The 23,054-nt window shown below is 40.5% G+C and overlaps 1 protein-coding gene across 2 annotated transcripts; it reads right to left on the bottom strand.

Moving 5' to 3' along the window:
- Positions 1–3,291: 3,291 nt before the first annotated feature.
- si:ch211-198m17.1 (mucin-13) lies at positions 3,292–21,441 on the bottom strand. 2 transcript variants are annotated; one of them, XM_035179732.2, is made up of 13 exons: positions 21,286–21,441; positions 13,448–13,786; positions 9,478–9,699; positions 8,641–8,739; positions 8,445–8,554; positions 7,924–7,982; positions 7,690–7,826; positions 7,409–7,543; positions 6,747–6,789; positions 6,569–6,606; positions 6,390–6,477; positions 5,406–5,604; positions 3,300–4,226 (listed from the first exon to the last, which is right to left on the bottom strand). In XM_035179732.2, the coding sequence occupies exons 1-13, from the start codon at positions 21,329–21,331 to the stop codon at positions 4,095–4,097; spliced, it is 1,647 nt and encodes a 548-aa protein (XP_035035623.2). In that variant the 5' UTR covers positions 21,332–21,441; the 3' UTR covers positions 3,300–4,094. The 2 variants fall into 2 exon arrangements, with proteins under 2 accessions (XP_047199680.1, XP_035035623.2); XM_047343724.1 differs by lacking the exons at positions 13,448–13,786; positions 21,286–21,441 and adding an exon at positions 10,066–10,601 and having other exon boundaries at positions 3,292–4,226.
- Positions 21,442–23,054: the final 1,613 nt, after the last annotated feature.

The following is a 23,054-nucleotide window of genomic DNA, read 5'->3' as shown; positions in this document are numbered from 1 at the left end:
GAAGTAGCTCCGGAGCATTAACACAGGCCAAGAGAACAGAACTTTACAAAGAGGCAGGTTTAAAACCGCTGCTACACTAGAAAGTATAAAATGTGATAAAGTAATATTCCTCACCATCTTTCCCTGCACCTATTACAGAGAACTGAGCTTTTTAAATGTCCTTAGTCACACTTTCTTTCTTGCTAGAATAAGAATCAATAGCATCATTGTGCAGACAAATAACATCACTGTGTATAGTCACAGTTGAAACTGGCCTGATCTGCAGTAGCTGTATATCTGGCTCTCAGGGAAGAGGAAGTTCCTCAAGTTAGCGGTTCGCTTGTCTCAGCGGCTCGATGCTAATTGGATCATGTGCCCAGTCCCACAGCTCCAGCAGGTCAAATGACTGGGATGTGTAGCTCCCCGCCACTAAGTGGTCTATCGATCAGTCAGCTGAGCCTGTGGGCTGATGGGATGTGCTGCAGCAGGCGGAGGCAGGACTTGGCAGGCGGGTAATGGGTACAAAATACGATGCATTCCTCCACAGATGGGAAGCGCTGCCTCGGCTAATAGAGGGAGGTGTTCATTACAGACAAAGTAGAAAATCAAGTGAACAAGATAAGTCAATTTCATGAGGGAATTCAGTTCCTCACACAGAGTACAGTTGAATTTTGCTGCTATCAGATGGAAACTTTGTCTCTTCAAAATGCCTCAAAAATGCCTCAGTTTAAGTTTATCTGGTCATACTTTCCTGTGTGCACTCCCCTAAAGGTAACTTTAAAAAAAGATAAATGGCTTTCATGCCAGAAAAGTTATATTTATATTGCATTTCAAGATGAACTGTCACTATTTTAGAGAAACTTAAATGAACACCAATTCTCCAAAAGGATGAAATATCAGAGAGCGGTTGTACCAATCACCTGATTTGTGATATAATTAAAATAAGAATAATTAAAATGATAATAAACTTTACTTCTGTAGTTCATTTCTAAACAACAGTTACAATGTGTTTTACTAAATACAATATTTGTGTAAATCCTAAAAAAAGCAGGATCCTCACTCAGCAATACGATAAAACAAAACAGATAAAAGAAGAACAATGAAAAAATGTATGAAACAATTCAACAATAAAAATATAAAAAGACTATAAAAAACAAAAGCAGTTTGTTACTGATGTGCTGATTCTGGGACTTTTAACAGCATTTAATTCTCTGACCTCAGTCTACTGTAAACCTCTACCATTCTCATCTAAATGAATAAAAGTAAAAAGAACATTTGCTATTATGAGTTTGGTATATTAGAAATAGCTACAAGAACCGATGTTTTTTAATTTTGGAAAAGGAAAATTACCTTTACTATTAGCAAACCAGCACCTACAACAAAAGGAGTGGCTGAGAGCCTTAAGCCAAACTGAGACAATAATAAGTAGGAAACAGGGTTATACAAATACAAAGGCCATGTCCCCTCGTCCCTGTGGCTACTTCATGACTTTTATTTTACTCACAGACAGATGAGACTTCAAATCCAGTCCTGCAACTGGATCAGGATGCTACTCACAGACCCATTTTACTGTGCATTTAAATATAAACCAACACACCACATGTGAGATTTGATTTGCACCCCTTGTATCCTCTTCACTTTGTTCCAGTGACCCAGTGCTCAAGATTAAGGCCTAGCAAAGCCAGCTTTAGCTTCCCAGCAAACCAAATCCCAGCTTTGAAGAGCCGGCAAGGAGCAGACTCTTGGGCCGTAAAGCAACGGCAATGCTGCCGGCCAAGTTTTTAACAAACACCGACATAAAACTTCTGTGGCTTTCAAATACCTCGTCACTCAGGGTGATGAAGTGTGGCCGTCTGGGCAGGGAGATGGAGCATTTATGGGTAAAATGCCCAGTCAACATCGACTCCACCAACAAGAAAAACCCCATTAACACCAGGATTCATGTGGCCATTCAGTCACGTCCAAAAGCCTTCTGCTGCTGTGGCTGCAGGCATCATGAAGTGCAACAGCACAATATTGCTCAGCTTGAATATTCAAGCTGTGGTGTGGTGAAAGAGCAAATGTTGAACTCTTTCAAATCCTGTGCATATACTTTTAAAACTTGCCTTGTCTGTTCTCATATGCTTTGTTTATTGTCTGTTGTCAAACTGTGTTCTTCTTCTTCTTCTCATATTATTGCGTTCAGAGTTTTTCTCACGTCTCCTGCAAATGTCTAACATGTGCTTGTTTTAATTTGCTGTGTCCTTCTGTGGATGCCGCTTGCTTTAATCCTTTTAGCCTTTTACTTCTCTTTTCAGCTGTGTCATGTTTAGTCTTCGTTCTCCTTTGGTGATTAACTTGTTTTACTGATATTTTAATGACCTATTTCACATTGGAGCCCTAATGACACCCAGTACAGGACATACCTCTGCCAAGACCCAACAGTGTCCCTCATGAAACCACACTTAATTGACTAGATCCATAATTTTTGGGGGATCTGTACCAAATTTAACACAATCCCCTAAACATTTCAGTTTTTTTTCCATCCACATCCATAAATTACTCTCTGAGAAATCAGAAAATGTCACAAAATGCCCTATCAAGCAATGTTAAAGTAGTAAAAAAATTGTCCCTGTTAAATAAATAAATACATAAATATCTTAAATATGTTTTGATGGACAAATACTGTAAATAAACAAAATATAATGAGAACATTTTCAAAAAAAATATGTCCTTAATTCAGAGGTAAAAGTTAAATACCCCAATTGTAAAACAATTCCACCAAAACTCAGGAAGTACAAAACGAGGAGAAATAGTAAAAACTAAAAAAAGTTACACACCATATTAAATGATGAGAATGCTTCCAGCTGAGAACAAATCTTGACAGGAGTCTTGTATAATGATATTTAAGTAGATATACTCCTCTGAACCATTGTCCTAAGTTTTCTAAACCTTCAAGCTGCTTTTTGTAATTACAGCACTTTTAAATCACCACATTAGCCAAATTGAACTTTATTACAGTCTGCAACGAGTCAGTGAAGGATCTGAATGTCTTAGTCCTTCGATCAGTGCAGATATTGAGATTTTCTTACAGTTATCGACACCTAATGCCAATAAATTTCACATGAATTGAGTGTGCCTCCATCTACATTTCGTTCATGACACAAAAAGGCTGTAAAAGAACCAGAGAGGCACAAAAGTTATAATCAAGCTGTTAAGTAAGTTCTTAAGTAATGTTCACACACATCCATCAATGATTAGAAACAAGCCTGTTTTATTTAAAGGTATTTATTTCCATTCCACACACACACACACATGGGAGTGTTTACAAAAACTTTTCACACTTATAAAATAGTGCACTGTCTCAGACACAAAAGGATAAATATATATATATATAGGATTTTTCAAGAAAAATGTATACATGTGATTATTGGCACATCCAGGAGGCAGACTTTATCATCGGCTTTGCATAATGCTTCCTATTTGTCCAACAGATCATAAAGATAGGCACGTTTTGCAAGGGCAGCTTCAATAAAAACAGAAAGCTTTCAGCTTTAGACAGCTACAATATAAATCCATTCAAATATATAACCCCAACCAGGGATCCAGCCCCTTAGTCATTCAAGATTCATTTTCTGAGAAATAATCATAATATCTACAAACCCCAGAAAACTCACATTCTGATTTACTGTTGATTTCAGAGGAAAACTTGTAGTAAACTTAAAACACACTTCAGTGCAATTAGCAATATATTAAGCTTCATTTTTAAAAGACTACTCAATGATTTCTTTAAAGCACAAAAAAGTCTAATGTACCTTGAAAGAACAAATTATCTATATTATATTAAGCAACAGCGACATCTACTGGTTATAACCAGCAAGATCAGACATGATGCACACATTCTCATTTAAAAAAAATTGTTCTTCCTCATGAATGAATCTCTTTGGTGGCTGTTTCCCAGGTAAGAAGTGTTCTTTGTGATTTGTCATTAAAACAAGCAAGTTAAAAAAAGAATAAATAACCTGAGGGAGAAATGTGCCTGTCGTCCCGCGGTTTGAAATCAGTCACTTCTTGATCCAATGTTTCTCACTCATTCTCACTAAAAGGATTTCCCTCCCAGCTGGACAGATGTTTTTTCAGTTGTTCTTCCCATCGCCAGGTATGAAGTAGGGGTTCTCGTGGCCAGTAGGAAACATGGACGAGTAATGGGAGGTATGTTTACCTTTGAAGGTCCTTAATGGTTCAGGGTTGAGATCGTATGATCCTGACTGAAACGTCAATGAGAGCAGTCAGTGTGTTAGTGTCATTTAGATGTTGGGATGTCGCACATTCACAGACTAACACCCAGAAAAGCCAAGTACACATGGACAACAACGAAAATCATCAGCATGCAGTGAAAAGAAACTATTCATGTCGATCCCCAAACTAGCATTAGCTGAGTTTCTTTAGCTTTTGCTTGAAGATGAAAGCATTCTGCTTTCCACAAAAATCACAAAAGGCTTCCTGTTTCCCAGAAACCCCACCACCGTGATTCTCACTGTGGCCTGTCTAAATTACCAGCATGGAGGCATCAAGGCAAATTAGAGTCTAAAAGCAAAGCCATGCCTTACCTTCTTCCATAATGTCTGCTTCGCCTGAAAACCCTAAAGTAACACACTGGGAGTCAGGCAAAGCAGGGCGAATGGGAGGGAGCTACGTGCTGGCACTATCTTTACATTTCGAGTGAGGCGGTTGAACTGATTGGCGTGCATATGGTTGAAAACATATGATCAAAGCATCTTATTGGTTGGTAGCAGGGTCATGTGACCAGTGATCATGGATTTGTTGATTTTCAGGTATAAAAGATCTGCGGTGTCTAAATCTGTTAGATTCAACATTCAACAAGTATTCAACATTTATTTTTAATGTTTAAAAATCTTTTAAAAGTAGTTTTCATAGAACTGTATCATTGCTTTTAACAGGTGCTTTTTTTTCCCGGCAATGCGTTGTTCTTTCTATTCTGTCTGATCGCTATGATTTTTATTTATATAATTATTTTTATTTAATTTGTGGCCCATCAGAAAAGATATTCTATCTCAATAGGACCTTCCATGATAAATACCTTTAAAAGACTGTATTTCAGGGTGTGGCAGGTCCTATCGACACACTGAAATGTAGTCTTTGAAATAAAACAATGCTTATACATACATTTTATAGATGTATGCTGAAAACCCACTTTTCAACCTGATTCAGCCTGATGTTAACCTGGATCCAGTTGTATTTTTACCCAAATGATTAAATCGGAGATTACAGTGTGGATGTAAGGTGCGATCTGGATACAAGATGTCAAGGCATATTTGACCACATTAAGGGCTGATTTTACATTCCTATGCAAGTGTGAGTCTGCTGATTAGGTGTAAGTCACTAACGACAACTGAGATGACAAAAGAACATCGGTGATAACTCACCCCTCCGTTCCTATGAGGATTTGTGTCCACCGGGGCTCGATTGCTGCCCCCTTCTGTCATCTCCATGGCAGGAGTTGCATCCCAGTTCGTGTTGGCACGTGGGATGGGTGTGACGCCAACAGGCCAGGGCATGTTTGATTCAACGTTTGATGAGTATGGACTACTGCTGTAGTCTGCTTTGCTGTCCGAGCATCTCCTCCTGAGGTTCAACACAGAGTTTAAAAAAACAACCACGCCTGATGGTTTTTATTCCTTTAGGCCATACAACTCAGTTGTTGTCCAAGAAATAATAAAAGTTCATTAGTTTTAACTATTAATGTGTAACATGTTCAATGTTATTCAATTGAACCCAATCCCACATTGGCTTTGCTGTTGTTGGAAGTACTCACAAGGGAAACTAAATGTGTATTAATCCACCGCTGAAAATAGTACCCAACAAATGTGCTATTTACTCCTGTTTCAGTAACATGTGCTAAAAACTACAGAATCAAACTGAAAATAAATGATTGATATAAAATTGTAACTATATTTTTCTGTTTTTAAAGCAAATGCAGCTGAGTCTCAGAGACAGTGTAGAAAACTCGGAAAGTACTAAAAGAAGAACTAATACATTGTTACTTTAGTCTTTTCCTAGGATAACTTTATCTTTTAGTTTTCATTTGGTATATTTGCAGGTGAGAATACATTGAAATTAAAAGCGGGTTAAACCTTGTTAAAACCAACATAACTGAGGGTCTTCAGATGTCTATTTAACAAATACTGTAATGGCTGATGGGGCTGGGCGATATGGCCCAAAATTATTTCAAAATAAAAATGTTCATATCAACCTCTCTAAAGACAGACGTTTGCCTCTGAGTGAGGGTTGTGGTTTTAAACTCCTTTTTATGAGCAGATAATTACAAACACTAACTTTTGTTGTGATTTCTCCTAGGACTGATCGTGTTCTGCTGGAGGATAAGTAACTTGTTATTTTAACATTCTCACCAGCAGAAGAATATGATCAAAGCCAGGACCATGATGAGAAGAATTCCTCCGAGTACACAGGAGATGACCACCACTGCTAGCAGAGAAGCTGTGGAGACACAATTTAAGAATGTATTATGAATTTATGCCGGAGCATATTTGGTACGACTGCTGCTACGTAACTTTGTGTTGTTACTCACAGTCATTGCAGTTGAAGCCAGAGTATCCAAATGGGCATCTGAAAAAAACAGACCAGTTAAACATTTATATACAAAATTTTCATGTCTTTTCTGTAGCATGTAAATAGAGTTTAACAGTGACTCCACAGACACCTCGAGGCTGACATGCACAACTAAGATTTAAAATGTTTGTACTCACGCTTCACACTTGTCGTCCACTACCCTCTCCCCACTCGGACAAGCTGGAAAAAGAAACACAATAACTGAAGCATAAACACACGCCAACAATGTCCTGCACACAGGCATGAGAACATAGAAGTTTCCGACTCTGTCATGGGCAGATGGAGAAGTACAGTTTTCCTACATACAATGAAAACATGAGCACAATCACGGCCCCTTCATATGGAGGCTAAATGAGGACCTTTTCAAACAATTTTTTCCTGTGAGAGGAACTACATGCAGCATATCTGAAACTAAAGGTCCTGTTTCCAGGGTAACATCCCCGTTAAAAAGAAATAAATTAAAGAGATAAATGAACAACTGGTCAAGGGTCAGCTCGGAGACAAGGCAACAGCTCTTGACCTTGTCTCAGACTCTCGCTCCCTGTTGTTTCTCCCCCTCATTAGGTATTTAAGTAAGGATAAGAGGGGTTTGTTACAGTTCTCTTAACTGTAGCTCAGCTGGGATTTGTTTTTGTACTCAGGCCTGTTCTCAGACGCTGTGGGTTGTCTGCTCTTATAGTCTCGAAGCTACAGAGCACAATAAAGATTTTTTCAAAAGTAAAAGCCACTGCACAAACACTCTAAGCATTACTATTCTTGGTAAAGGAGATAAATACAGAATATTTAAGAGTCGCTTTACCTCTGCAGCTGGTGTTTGAGTACACGATGGAGACAAAGCCAGATTGACAGGAACAAAAAGCCTGGCCATTTTCATTCCTGCAATTTGCAGTGGAGTCATCACACGGAAATGGAATCTGCTTACACAGGTCTATGCCTAAGACAGAGAGAATACAAAACACGTATGAGGAAAAATCCTCTTGAAATAATGTTGGATAACATGTGCATCCTAATGTAAGGTTCCCCACCAAAATACACCTACACTTCCCTTTTCTTGGTTAGTGTCCCGGCAGCATTACTTACCTACGAATGTCACATTAGTAAAAAATCCATTGGAGTTTCCTGATTCGATAGCTTTGTCAATAGCTTTATTGACAGACTCTTGAGTGGAACTGGTGTTTTTAAAGATGTTATTCACAGATGCTTGCACGCTTCCATTTCTAAAGGATCATAGAGAAGCATCAATATGGAAAGTAGATCTTTTTAAACCTGTGGCATAATATGTTAGTACGGCGGCAGAAAAGAGAAAGTACTCACTGAAGCTCCACCACATCAGATCGTATATACCCGGTCTGAGTTCCCAGGATCTCTCCGAGCTAGAAAGCAGATAAAACATGGTTTAATGACAGAGAGTGGAGCATCTATTCTAACCCGACCGAGTTATAGGTTGTGATATCTTTCACAGACATTTTGGTTTATGTTTTATGAAATGAAAAGTTTTATTTGATCGAATAAACAATGCAAAATGGTAAATTTATACTGTATTTACACTTATTTTACACTTTACACGTATTTACTACCTTAAAATGTTTATTTTCTTTATTCAAGTTCTATATATGTAGTTGTGTTTGTGTTTTCTTTTATGTCAATAAAATAATTTAATATCAAACATGCCTTAAATTTCATTGTTGGTTTAATAATGACAATTTATCCTTAAGGTATATTAGCAGATAATTATCACACATCGAAATGTTTTACTTGGTATCGCAATCGCCCCCCTAAAATCCATTTACCATTTATTATAACTATTCAATGTGCTTTGTGAGCTCACAACCTACCACTGCTGAGATGTTACCCGCCGTTTCCTTGAATATTGAAGAGGACCTGTCATACATTTCAGGTTGAAATGTCAAGGACATGAAATGAAGCTGGCCTGGAAACACTTGGGCTGAGAAAAGAGGAGGAGAGGGAAAATTACAGAAAATTGTCTTTCAGCAAAAGTATCATCGCAAAAACGAAGAATGACATTCTTACCTGGGATGCAGCGGTTGTCCTGCAGAAAGCTACCGGAGAGACACTGGCAAGTGTGATTAAGACACACACTATCAAGTGGGCACGGGAGAGCGGGGCACACTGATAAGAGATGGGAGAAACATTATGCAACGACAGGCCAAGCGATTATTTTTCTCATGTGAAATTTGTTTAACCTGCAATAACAGATTTTTTTTGGGGGGGGGCCATGTTTAATGCTGTAACGCCACCTGAAGGCAGTGGGACCAAGTTTTGCACACAAAACTTAAGCTGCTAAATGTTCTACTAGCTTGTCGTCACTATTTGTGTCTATCTCCAATCTTCTTTCTGGAGATTTTTCACATAAAACAGCTGCTTGCTATAGCTGAAAACAACAAGAGTGTAAGAATGAGCTGAAAATAGTTATAAAGTTCCATAAAGCTGGGAGGAGTGCAGATTTAGGCAAAAACTCTTTTTGTCATCTGATAAGTTGTTGCAAAAATATCTACTATAGCTGCTTTAGCTTCCAATGCAACAAATCAGCATTTTCCTCTCATTCTAATCTATTTCACCACAAACTACATGAAAGCAGTGATCTCTGGCAATGCAGGATTCCATTGCAACCCATATGAGTTACATTTTTGGATTAAGCAGATTGAATAAATCATTATAATTGTGTTTGATTGGGATGAACACTCCACAGTCGCTAAAGTGCTTGATCATTGTGGGAACTGTTGGATTTGTCTCTGATGTTTAAGGTCTCGACCTTACTATGTAGAGTATCTTGAGATAATTCATGTTCTGATCTGGCGCTATGCAAACAAAATTGAGTTGAATTGAACTTTAGAGAAAATTACAAACCAATGACTGGACCCAGGGTGGGGATGGGTGGTGCTGATGTGGTGGAGTTTGGGTTGGTGGTGATCTCAGTTGGTCGCAGGGTGGTGACAGCGGTGGTGACAGCGGTGGTGACAGCCGTGGTGTTGGTGATGGAGGGGGCGGTGGTGGGGGAGGCTGTTGTGTTTCCTCTAGTCGGTGTAGTTGAAGGAGTCAAAGTGGTGACTTCTGTCGTGTGGTTGGTCACTATATCACGGGGAAAATACTTTTAAACAGAAAGCACTCCTAATATCAACACCTGATATTGTACAGAATGCAAAATTATGAGAAAAAAACTATAAAAATGTACATGAATGTCAAATTAGAGGAGATAAATTGAGCACAAATTACATTCTGCAGGGAGAACTCCTTTCATGCTAAAGCCCATTAGCTATAAATCTCATTTAGTTTACATTTCTGCAAGCAATGTTCTGGCTTTGACAGTTGCGGCCTTCCACTTGAAAAATTGCATAGTGCAGCTTCAAATCAAGATCCACACTGATTTCTGTCTCACCTGCATGTAATAATGTATCATTTCATCAACATTAAAACTCATGACGCTTTAAGTCCTACCTCCTGGGGTTGTTGTTGAGGGACTAAGGGTGGTGGTATTTCCACTGGGGAGTACGGTGCTACTGCCTGGGGAGGTGTTTGGAGGGACAGAGCTGGAGATGGAAGTAGGTGAAGAGGGTGGGGGTCCGACTGTTACTGTTGCATTGCTGCTAGTGATGGAGGACGAGGTTGTGCTAGTGGATGCGGGAGTCTCAGGAGAGGTGTGAGTAGAGTTTGCGGGTGTAGTTATGTTAACTACAGCTGTAGAGCTTTCTGGTGTTACTGGACTTGTAGTTGTTGTGCTGGTGCTGGATTGTGTGGTTGCTGGAGATGGAGCTGTGGTCATATTGCCCTGCTGTGTAGTGGCTGTAATTGTTGTTGTGTGTGTTGCTGGTCTAGTCATAGTTACATTGTTGGTTGTCTGTGTGACTGGTGTAGTCACAATTGTGCTGCTGCTTGTGTTTGTGACTGGTGTAGTCATAGTAGTGCTGCTGCTTGTGTGTGTGGCTGGTGTCGTCATAGTTGCATTTATGGTTGTGTGTGTGGCTGGTGTAGTCACAGTTGTGCTGCTGATTGTGTGTGTGGCTGGTGTAGTCATAGTTACATTGTTGGTTGTCTGTGTGGCTGGTGTAGTCACAGTTGTGCTGCTGATTGTGTCCGTGGCTGGTGTAGTCATAGTTACATTGTTGGTTGTCTGTGTGGCTGGTGTAGTCACAGTTGTGCTGCTGATTGTGTCTGTGGCTGGTGTAGTCAAGGTTACATTGTTGGTTGTGTGTGTGGCTGGTGTAGTCACAGTTACATTGTTGGTTGTTTGTGTGGCTGGTGTAGTCATAGTTACATTGTTGGTTGTATGTGTGGCTGGTGTAGTCACAGTTGTGCTGCTGATTGTGTCTGTGGCTGGTGTAGTCAAGGTTACATTGTTGGTTGTGTGTGTGGCTGGTGTAGTCACAGTTACATTGTTGGTTGTGTGTGTGGCTGGTGTAGTCACAGTTGTGCTGCTGATTGTGTCTGTGGCTGGTGTAGTCGTTTACATTGTTGGTTGTTTGTGTGGCTGGTGTAGTCACAGTTACATTGTTGGTTGTCTGTGTGGCTGGTGTAGTCAAGGTTACATTGTTGGTTGTGTGTGTGGCTGGTGTAGTCGTAGTTACATTGTTGGTTGTTTGTGTGGCTGGTGTAGTCGTAGTTACATTGTTGGTTGTCTGTGTGGCTGGTGTAGTCACAGTTGTGCTGCTGATTGTGTCTGTGGCTGGTGTAGTCAAGGTTACATTGTTGGTTGTGTGTGTGGCTGGTGTAGTCACAGTTGTGCTGTTGATTGTGTCTGTGGCTGGTGTAGTCGTAGTTACATTGTTGGTTGTTTGTGTGGCTGGTGTAGTCGTAGTTACATTGTTGGTTGTCTGTGTGGCTGGTGTAGTCAAGGTTACATTGTTGGTTGTGTGTGTGGCTGGTGTAGTCGTAGTTACATTGTTGGTTGTTTGTGTGGCTGGTGTAGTCGTAGTTACATTGTTGGTTGTCTGTGTGGCTGGTGTAGTCACAGTTGTGTTGCTGATTGTGTCTGTGGCTGGTGTAGTCAAGGTTACATTGTTGGTTGTGTGTGTGGCTGGTGTAGTCACAGTTGTGCTGTTGATTGTGTCTGTGGCTGGTGTAGTCGTAGTTACATTGTTGGTTGTTTGTGTGGCTGGTGTAGTCGTAGTTACATTGTTGGTTGTGTGTGTGGCTGGTGTAGTCACAGTTGTGCTGCTGATTGTGTCTGTGGCTGGTGTAGTCAAGGTTACATTGTTGGTTGTGTGTGTGGCTGGTGTAGTCACAGTTACATTGTTGGTTGTGTGTGTGGCTGGTGTAGTCACAGTTGTGCTGTTGGTTGTGTCTGTGGCTGGTGTAGTCGTAGTTACATTGTTGGTTGTGTGTGTGGCTGGTGTAGTCGTAGTTACATTGTTGGTTGTGTGTGTGGCTGGTGTTGTCAAGGTTACATTGTTGGTTGTGTGTGTGGCTGGTGTAGTCACAGTTGTGCTGTTGATTGTGTCTGTGGCTGGTGTAGTCGTAGTTACATTGTTGGTTGTTTGTGTGGCTGGTGTAGTCACAGTTGTGCTGCTGATTGTGTCTGTGGCTGGTGTAGTCAAGGTTACATTGTTGGTTGTGTGTGTGGCTGGTGTAGTCACAGTTACATTGTTGGTTGTCTGTGTGGCTGGTGTAGTCACAGTTGTGCTGTTGATTGTGTCTGTGGCTGGTGTAGTCAAGGTTACATTGTTGGTTGTGTGTGTGGCTGGTGTAGTCACAGTTACATTGTTGGTTGTGTGTGTGGCTGGTGTAGTCACAGTTGTGCTGCTGATTGTGTCTGTGGCTGGTGTAGTCATAGTTACATTGTTGGTTGTCTGTGTGGCTGGTGTAGTCACAGTTGTGCTGTTGATTGTGTCTGTGGCTGGTGTAGTCATAGTTACATTGTTGGTTGTTTGTGTGGCTGGTGTAGTCGTAGTTACATTGTTGGTTGTTTGTGTGGCTGGTGTAGTCGTAGTTACATTGTTGGTTGTCTGTGTGGCTGGTGTAGTCACAGTTGTGCTGCTGATTGTGTCTGTGGCTGGTGTGGTCGTAGTTGCATTGTTGGTTGTTTGTGTGGCTGGTGTAGTCGTAGTTACATTGTTGGTTGTCTGTGTGGCTGGTGTAGTCACAGTTGTGCTGCTGATTGTGTCTGTGGCTGGTGTAGTCATAGTTACATTGTTGGTTGTGTGTGTGGCTGGTGTAGTCGTAGTTACATTGTTGGTTGTGTGTGTGGCTGGTGTAGTCACAGTTGTGCTGCTGATTGTGTCCGTGGCTGGTGTAGTCATAGTTACATTGTTGCTTGTCTGTGTGGATGGTGTAGTCACAGTTGTGCTGCTGATTGTGTCTGTGGCTGGTGTAGTCGTAGTTACATTGTTGGTTGTGTGTGTGGCTGGTGTAGTCACAGTTGTGCTGTTGATTGTGTCTGTGGCTGGTGTAGTCGTAGTTACATTGTTGGTTGTCTGTGTGGCTGGTGTAGTCACAGTTGTGCTGCTGATTGTGTCTGTGGCTGGTGTAGTCATAGTTACATTGTTGGTTGTGTGTGTGGCTGGTGTAGTCACAGTTGTGCTGCTGATTGTGTCTGTGGCTGGTGTAGTCGTAGTTACATTGTTGGTTGTCTGTGTGGATGGTGTAGTCACAGTTGTGCTGCTGATTGTGTCCGTGGCTGGTGTAGTCGTAGTTACATTGTTGGTTGTCTGTGTGGATGGTGTAGTCACAGTTGTGCTGCTGATTGTGTCTGTGGCTGGTGTAGTCGTAGTTACATTGTTGGTTGTGTGTGTGGCTGGTGTAGTCACAGTTGTGCTGCTGATTGTGTCTGTTGCTGGTGAACTTGTCGTGTGACCTGAAGCAGGTGTGCTGGTTGTAGTCTCACTTGTAGTGGTGGGGCTTGTCTCTGTGCTTGTAGTCGGAGTGATTTGAGTTGATGGGATTGATGGAGAGTGAGTTGTGCTCCTGGTGGTGACGTTACTGTTGGTCACAGAACTGCTGACTGTTTCTGTAGTGGTCATGAAGTCGGTGCTTGGATTAGAGAAAGTAGTCTCTGAATGGGTGGTGGATGGTACCACAGTTGTAAATTCTGTTGTGGTAGTTTCTGTTGTTGTTGAAGCTGTGAATCCCTCTGTAGTAATCGGTGGTGTGGATGTAAAACTGCTGGTTAGGTTTTCCGTTGAAAAGGTTGTAGAAATGGTGGATGTCTCATTTATTGCCATTCCTAAAGGGAAACAAAAGCACAAAAATTGATAAGCTCATCACCACCTGTCTAATCTGAATAATATGTCCAAAACAATGATTTCAGCCACAACAAAAAGTGTTTTAAGAGCCACTTAACATCCCATGAATGTCTTGTTTTTGCTGACCTCCAGCATTTTACCTTCTACCCTTGTTTCCGAGATGAACAGGTGTGCCTCAAACCCCTTAACACTAATGTGTGGTTATTGGTGCAGTAGAACACATATATGACCACACCCATTGGTGAAGCTTGGTCAAAGGTGAAACAAGCTTGAAACCTCTCTCAGGATGGGGCAGCAAAACTTCACAGCCTTGTTTTTTTAAAGCTACTCAAGCTATGCTTTTAGGAATTTTTCGGAGACCCCCCAGTGAAAGTATCACAAAAGGCACACACATTTTGTTTATAGCTGCCACTCTCTGCTTTGTGTTTATAGAGGAACAGAGGAAACCAGAGGGCAGCTGGAGGAGTGCTACAAACAGTAGGAGGTATTTGATTATGGCTTAGCCTGTTTACCTCAGCTCATCATCTGTATACATTGATTACATCCAAAGCCCCTTTTCAGCAGGCAGCGCAAGAACATAGTGGTGCAAGCCAAATGGGTTCACGCCTTACACAAACTGTTTTCTCCAGTAAATCATTAAGAGCACAAAGAAGTGGCGGGAAAACCAAGACATATCAGATCCTAAGCACAATTTTATTATTTACTGTGTGTGACCTAATGTCTTTATCACTTGGTAACCAAGACTTATTTTGAAAAAGAAAAGCAGGTTTCACACACCCTATAACAGCAGACATTTATGGCCACCCACCCTGTGCGATGGCAATGAAATAGGATGTAAAGCAATCAAAGATGATACATGAAGAAGTGACAAAAGATGGGGAAAATATATTGTCTCAGATGACATTTTCAATGGTCATAACGTAAAGGAGTGGTCTTGTTAGGCATCTATTACTGAGGTTGCATTGCACAAGATCACTGCTGTAAAGTAGACATGTATCATTTTGTGACTGACTCATCTAGATTAAGACTTAAGGGCAACGGAGTAATCTTACTGGATGACAAGAGATCAAGATTAAAGAAAAACCTCTTAAACTAGATCTAGACAACCCTCTCTTGATTAGCCCTGTGTGTTAGATATCCAACTGTATCATTTGCAGGGACTTGTGTGTGTTCTCATTATGAAGTATTTCCCTGTGCACGTCATCCCTGCATACTTTGCATTCTGAGTTGTATCTTCCTGTATCAAAAGTCATCATATCTTAGCCGTTCTTCAGATTCCTCTTGCTCTATATAAACTAGGTAGCCAGTTTCAGTTGCACTTCATCCAAGTATGAAAGCTGGTATGTGACAGCAGCTAAATAAAAGCTAGTGGAAGTAATTTTAACATTAAAGAAATTTTGTTTTTTGTAATCAACACAAGTAACCCCAACAGTTGATTTAAATGTTTTGTGGACATGAGCTCAATCAAAGCTCATCAGCTCTTTGTGTGTTGAAGAATCAAAAATCACCAAGCCCCATTACCATGTAATTGTCTGAATGGAAAGTGGACAGTTTACCAGTCTGTGTCTGTGTCTTGAATAATCATACACACAAACTTAATATAAGGTCAGTTAAAAGGGCACTGGAGAAAAACAGAGTTGTATATGAAAAATGCTTTAGTGAATAAAATACAGCCAATACCATAATATGAAAGAATCACTTTTTTCTCACTTGTGCAAAATTCTCAGGCTCATCTGTATCATGGTCAAAAGAAAAAAAATCACTTTTCGACACTACGCCGTATTTTCTCTGTACCGGTAATTACATCACTGTTGAAGGATTATGACGTACAACAACAACGTCAGTCGGGGGGAAAATCCCATAAAAAAAAAATCTTTTATGTAAAAATAATGTTGAATGCCCATGTTTAAATGTAGAAATAAACAATGTTGTTTGCCACAGTTTGTGTTGTGATGCGCTGCTCTGCTCGTATTTACATCTGTACGAGGTCGGGCTACTCTGCCCTCTCCCCGCCATTTTTCTTCCTGTCATTGCCGCGAGTGCAATGCATGACTGTATATATTGCTCGGCTACTGACAATCGGTTGAACTCTACTTTTCAAGAGGCATTGTAGGAAACACTGACTCCACAATTAAAAAGTTCACAGAACATTCAGACAACACTAAATCTACTTTATTGCCACCTCAAAGATTTAATCAGTCACCTATATCACAAATGTCATGTTATATCAGGCTACTACTATTACAAAACTCTTCCATTACAAAAGGAGAAAGAGAGGCTGTTGTTTGAAGCAATTACAGAACAGTTCCTTCACCTGACAGCCCTGTCACAATAATGAAAGGAGTTTTTGTGTGTGATAACATTTCTAAGTTCCCTACATTCTCGGAATTGAATTATATCTGAGGTTGGTATCACAATCAAAACAAAACCTGGCAAATGTAGCTTTGGCACGCAATGATTATGGTGTGATTACGGGCTAGTATCGCTGACAGAAGGATACTTCAGCTGAGACCTTGAAAGTGTGATGTTGAACACAGGCTACTGATATGTTTATTTTCTGACACCTCATAAATAATGTAGATAAAGAATGTTATTGTCTCATCATAAAACTAATGACACTGTTAAGGGACACAGGGGGAAGTGATGGACAAAAGGTCAATCGTAATGGACAACAATGTGCATGTGCATGGCCTAACACAAACAAACACTGTGATATTTGATTCCAAGTTCAGTGCTGCTTCTCTTTTTCTATTTATATGACAATACCAGCGATAAATGAGGGGAACAGGAGAAAAACATCTATGACGATAGCTGCAACAATGTATGTTTAAACTTACCCACAGACCACGAGAAGCATTTATTATATTATTATTCTAGAATTTATTATAGACATCTTTTTTGTTTTACTTCATCACAGCTGCTTTAACAGCTTCTTGGTTCCATTAAATTAGACTGGACATGTTTGTTGAACCCATATAAAACGTACATACATATGAAAATGTAAACAGACTGACAGTTATTGTAAGACTGTTGCACACAGTTGTACAATACTGTGTCACACATCGAACAAGAAGCCTTGTCTTTAAGGATTTAACCTGCACTCAGATAATCCCCTGCAGACACAATGGGGTTGACTAGGTCGGGCAGGGTGACAACATGGGTCTAAGGTCAGCCTGCGAACACACTCTCAAGAGGATATGGATAAGAAGGTCCGGCTTTGCCTACTGGGAGCTACTCCTCTGGTCCAAGTGAAGTAAGAACACCTGTTACTTTGACAAACTATTGGTGTAATGAAGCCAAACTATAAGCAGCCATGCCTCTTGAAATCTATATCTTTTCTATTTTCTCTCGATGGTGTAGAATGTGGGAGGGTGTATCTGTTGCCATGGATTCGTCTGCTTCCAGCTGTCAAAGCTTCGGCTCACTTCAAATCACTGACCTTAAGAGTCGATACTCGTGTTTCAGCTCAGTGCTGCACTTGAGGGGATTTCTATGCATGCAACACTCCTGTGGAGTACCTGTTCATGAAGTTCAGATGCAGTTCCCCAAACACACATCCACAACTTCCTGTGCTTGCTGCCACTCCCCAGTAAAGCCTTGTCTGTATTGATAACACATCTTTGCCCAAGGGGTACTGAATTCCCAGAAGGAATCTTGCAGAAATCTTTCATGACATCGAGAAACTATGTCATGAAGGATTTCCAGTTTATAAGCACATTCCGGTAGCAGTTTGTCTAACACGCACAGCAAACTGTGAGAGGGACGGACCTGATTAAAGAATGCACACAGGGAGTAGGAGGTAAACTGACAGGTTGTGACCCAACAGTCAGGAAAAACCTGGGGCATAAGGCAGGATCTCATTAGGAGACATGGCATGTGGAGTGCTGACCTATAGTGATGTGTACGTGTGTGTGTGTGTGTGTGTGTACATGTGCGTGGAGTGCATACGTTTCAGACATTATGCCGTATGACACTGAAACAAGCTGATCAAAGCGGAGAATGCTGGAGGCACACTGAACTACAGCTCTCCACTAATTACTGGTCACACTGGCTAATGAGCGTGAGCATTTCTAACATACTGCTTTTATGGTATCCTGATATTTAAAGGTGCCCATCCCTGCGCATGCGCACACACACACATACACACACATACACATACACATACACATACACACAGTGTCCATTGCCAAGGCAAAACCTGGCCGGAGGGCCGCCACATCAAAAGGACACAGCTTGAGGCGACCTCACAGGACAAAGAGGACGTTTTTTATTTTCTTTAAACAACAGTCCATCAACCTGCCGAGTGTCTCCTGTCAACCATCCTGATCGGAATGTAGCGGACCGAGTAATTTAAAAGGAAATGTTGTGGACCTTTTACTATAATATATATAATATAATATATACTATAACTGTTTTATCAAAGTATTGGATATACATGATTTTTACATCTACCACAGAGATATTTTCACTGGATTACGATTACAACAGGATTACGCAAAAACTACTGGACGGATTACCAAAAAACTTTGAGAAAAGATATGGCATGGGTCAGGGAAGAACCCATTAAACTTTGGTGCGGATCCAGATCAGGGGGCCAATCCATTTTCTTTAACATTGCGAGATTGGACGTTTTTCAAAATTTGTCACCATGTCACCAAGGGAATAATGCATGAATCTTGGTGAAAAATATCTGACATATTCAGGGGACTGAGTGTGTGTGAAATTTGGTGGAGATGACTGAATTTAAGGGGACTGTTAGGCCTTGATGGGGGTATGCACGCTACTGAGTGACAGTCTAGTTTTATTTAACTAGATCGACTGACCTCAATCTACTTTCTCTAAAACTACACAGCTTTAAGTTTTGTCTCAATAATGCAATAAAAATTATTAGGTTACGTTAAAGTTAACTTAAACCAGCAATATCTAAGATTGCATTCAATCATGATAGGAAATGTTGCTCAGCACTGAGCAGAACTGCTTGATAGCAGCATATTGGATTTTCTGTCTATGATGGTGTGCATCATAAAACATGGGTAATAAAGGTGACTGCTCACTATTAAAACCTCCACTCTCCTTTCTGCTTGGACTTTACTCTTTTCCATCTGGATGGTCACATAAATACTATCTTGGCAGGGATAAGCCTCTGCCTGCCTCTGACGAGACGGACGTGATGCCCCCCCCACCCATACACCCACATTCTTGTTCTTCTATCTGCGTAATGGCCACTCATTGGCACAATGTCCTCACTTTCCAATAATGTCTTCACTCCATAAGGTCTTTGCTGAAAACGGTCCTCATAAATATATAAGTACAAGTACACACAAACACACACACACACACACACACACACACACACACACACACACACACACACACACACACACACACACACACACACACACACACACACACTATTTACTTTTGGACAAGGATACACAGAGTAGCACTGCGATCAAATTAAAAGATGCTAGATATCTTATCTCAGTCGTTATGTCGTCGTTCTGTGGGTCCGTTTCTTTGGTTCACTCATCACACAGTTTCGATATGAGGAGACAGACAGATATGACTTTTCTGTATCTGACCAAACAGAGCTCTTATACTGTGACACAGAGGTAACAGATGGCTCCCCAGAGCAAGACCTCACTCGCAGGGCCTCTGCACCTATCATATCCAATTAAAGCTCCGCAAGCATATGCTTTCCAATTACAGAGTGAGATTTACTGCCCTTTAGCAGGTCTAATCCGGCAGGGACGGCGCGACATAAGGAAGAAGAAGAAGAAGAAGAAGAAGAAGAAGAAGAAGAAGAAGAAGAAGAAGAAGAAGAAGAAGAAGAGTGAATAAACAGCAGAGAAAACAGCGACGAGTGTGCATGAAAACAATGATGTATAAATGCCAGCAGATGGGCGGGTGTCAAATGAGGAAGTAGAGCCAATTATCAATATAACAGGGAAACAAGAAGAGGAGGAACTGAGTAATACAAGAACAGCAGTGTCCATTGTGTACATTTTATTTAAATATCAGAATAATTACAAGAAGTGGGTGTAATGTGTGAATTCCTTGAGCTAGAATCATTTTAAAAGCAAAAATGCCAAATATTCTCTGATTCCAGTCTCAAATAACACAGTTAGTGGCGTGTTGACCGTATCCTCCATGTTCTAGCCAGCAAATCATGACATGTGTTTATGTACTGCTCCTTTCTTTCTGGAAGATTTCTTGCAGGAGGCACAATAACTTGTGGCGCCAGACCCAGGGGAGGAGGATCACGGCCCTCAGGAGGTCTCCTGGACCTCTTTACTGCTACTTCAGACGCACTCAGTCATGCCCCACACTGGAGCCTCCGTTACCTCCTAGCCACCATCTCTATCTGTCTAACTCTGGGTTTTTATAGAAGTAGGGCGCATGACAGGAGGGGAAACATACAAACAACCTCCAGGCTTCCAGCGAGGCTCCAGCACATGACAGTTACTGATTATCAGTCTTCATATGGTTTAGCTTTAAACAAAGAGATGCACTTCAGAGAGGTTCCTAAAGAATACAACGGGTGGCCGATGGATTTAACAGCAGCTAAGCTTAACGGCGCAGGGTACAGTGAGTTCATCAAAATTCCAAGAGACAGCTTCGCTACACTGTCGAGAGGGTCTGTGTATTATACACACATAGAGTAAACTGTGTGTGTGGAGTGTGCTTCACTTCAGGGGAGCCGGCTGTTGTTTGACTGATGTTTCTGTGGACCCCCAGAGAACTTTGAGTCACACTGAAGCAAGTGAGTCAGGGCCACTGACTGTTTGGGGAAAAACCTTTCACGAATGTGTCATGAAATAAGAAAAAAGTGAAGGAAGAAAAAAAAAAAAACACCTTGAGAATAGTATGTATATAAGAGGGGTCAAATTCTCTATCTCACTAGATACAGTCATATTCCCTAACAGGATATATATATTTTAATAGGTTTTTATAATTACCCAAAACAGGCTTTTTACATAAAGGTTTCTTGTTTGGGTGTCTATTATATTTTCACATATATTTTCAAGGTTTGTATGTGTTTTACGTGTTAATTTCAGAGACTGATTGTTGGATAAAGGTTGGTGAAGGATATAAACACCAGTGACATAAATGAAAATGTCCGGTACTTTATTGTTCTATCCCTAAACTATTACCTAAGTTTATCCACAACACTTGAGCTGCTAAAAGTAAGTTGCATTTTTGATTAAAGATAATTAGTCGTTTTTATTTAATTAATTTACTGTAATAATGTATGTAGTGCTACGCAAGGGAGCTGAATACCTAACCACCTGTCAGAATGTGTAGAAGGCAAAGCTGAAGTTAAATGTGATCAGTTAAGCTAAGCCTAACTTGAAAATGTATTCACAGGTTTCAGCTCATAATTGTCATTGAGTGGATGTTAATGCGGATGGAAACACACAGTTATAAACAGTTTAGTCTGATATAAAAAAAAAACTGTGTGAAAGTAAACTCCACTCACCTTTGGCGACAGCTGCCAGAAGAAAGATGACAGATGACAAAAACATGGTTCAAGTCTCCGGTCGGTGTGTGGAGAAGCAGCCTGTGGTGAAGTGCTGTGTCCAGCCACTGTCAGGGTAAAAATAACGGTGCAGTACAGACCTCTCCTCCAGACTGACAAAGGTGGTTCACACTGAGAGCTACAGCCACTGACAGCATTAAAAGCTTTAGTGCCTCCTCTGATTGGACCAGCTCTCCTGTCACTCATCATTACTGGAGCTGCCCTGGCTCTGCCTCCACCCAGGGCCTGTCACAGCTCTGACTGTAAACCTGTCACCAACAGTACAAAAGACAACACAGTACCTTGTGCAATAAAGGTCTATTTTTAGCCGAATACCTACTTATAAAGGAGAGTAAATCAGTGCCTTGCTCAAGAACAGTTGGGCAGGGCACCATGACGTCTGTGCCGGGTATCGTGCCCTAAAAATCCATAAGGATATTTATCTAGCAAAACAAACCTTTCTCAAGACAAATGCGTATTATGACGTAAACCGCTGGAAGGAATACAATGTATGATGGCAAAAATAAACAATATTCACATTACAGTAGAAAAACAGGGGCTAAACTCCACCTGAGCTGCATTGCTAATGTAGCTAGCATAGACTAAAGCTGTTTTCACACATGAAGTCTGAGACTATCGCATTTAACATGCTTGATAGCACACTAACATTTCTAAATGGCGCTAGTAGTAAGTAACTAATTAGTAGTTAATCAGTAGTTTTGTAGGTATGGTTAAAAGTTAAGGGATCACCAAAGCTGTGCCCTTTCATCCCAAAGGATGTCGGAAAGTGAACATATAGAAATTCATAACAATTACCTTTATAGTTGTGAGTTTTCACTCAAAATCAAAACAGTCAAAATCATAATAATGCTATCACCAAACTTATTAGGATTCATTGTCTGGGAGTCATAAATATTGGTACTAAATGCTGTACCTTTGGTGGATACAGCTCAATAGTAGATGTTGAAATATTTTAAGGAGAAAGCAACACCTTTGACTTACTGGTGACACTACCTGCAGGCTGCGGGCTTCATCTTCTCTGCACTGAATATCTGTACCCAATGTCCTCATTCTCTGTGATAGATGGGTCACTCAAAACCTCATGTAACTCTCATGGAGGTGCTAGAAGATTCTTCCTCTGGGGATCATAATGGTCTGTACTAAATCTCAGAGCTATCCACCAAAGGGTTGAAGAGATTTTTCAGTATTGGTACTAAATGGTGAACTGATAGACCAACTTCAATCATCACTAATCATCAAGCTTTATGAGTAAAATAAACACAAAAAAAGTCGCTTGCTAATTAAGACCTCAATGGAATGACTATAAAATTAAGAAAAATGTCAACGTCCTTCTTTGTACCCAGTGAACCGTGAAAATTCCAATCGTATATTCTTATCATATCAACAATAGATGGCAAACAATGAACAACCCAGAAACCAAATAATGAGTTTAATCAAATACTGCACTGAATATTCCCATTCAAATATCCAACTAGATGTTTGATGTTTTTTTACCATTAAATATTACTTACTTTTACATTGTGATAGATTTTCATGTTAACTATTTTAATTTGATCAATAAAATATTCCAATTCTACAGTACAATTGACTTATTAGGGATGCAGGATCCGTTGGATTTTGAGTTGTTGGATCAAAACTTGGCCTCTATCATCGAGCATTAGACCTTGACCAGGTCAATGCTTCTTTGAAATATATTGGAGTTCTGTGGT

Source organism: Hippoglossus stenolepis, chromosome 16 (genome assembly GCF_022539355.2).
Source record: "Hippoglossus stenolepis isolate QCI-W04-F060 chromosome 16, HSTE1.2, whole genome shotgun sequence".
Taxonomy (NCBI): Eukaryota; Metazoa; Chordata; class Actinopteri; order Pleuronectiformes; family Pleuronectidae; genus Hippoglossus; species Hippoglossus stenolepis.
This window is presented reverse-complemented; position numbering and strand designations above follow the sequence as displayed.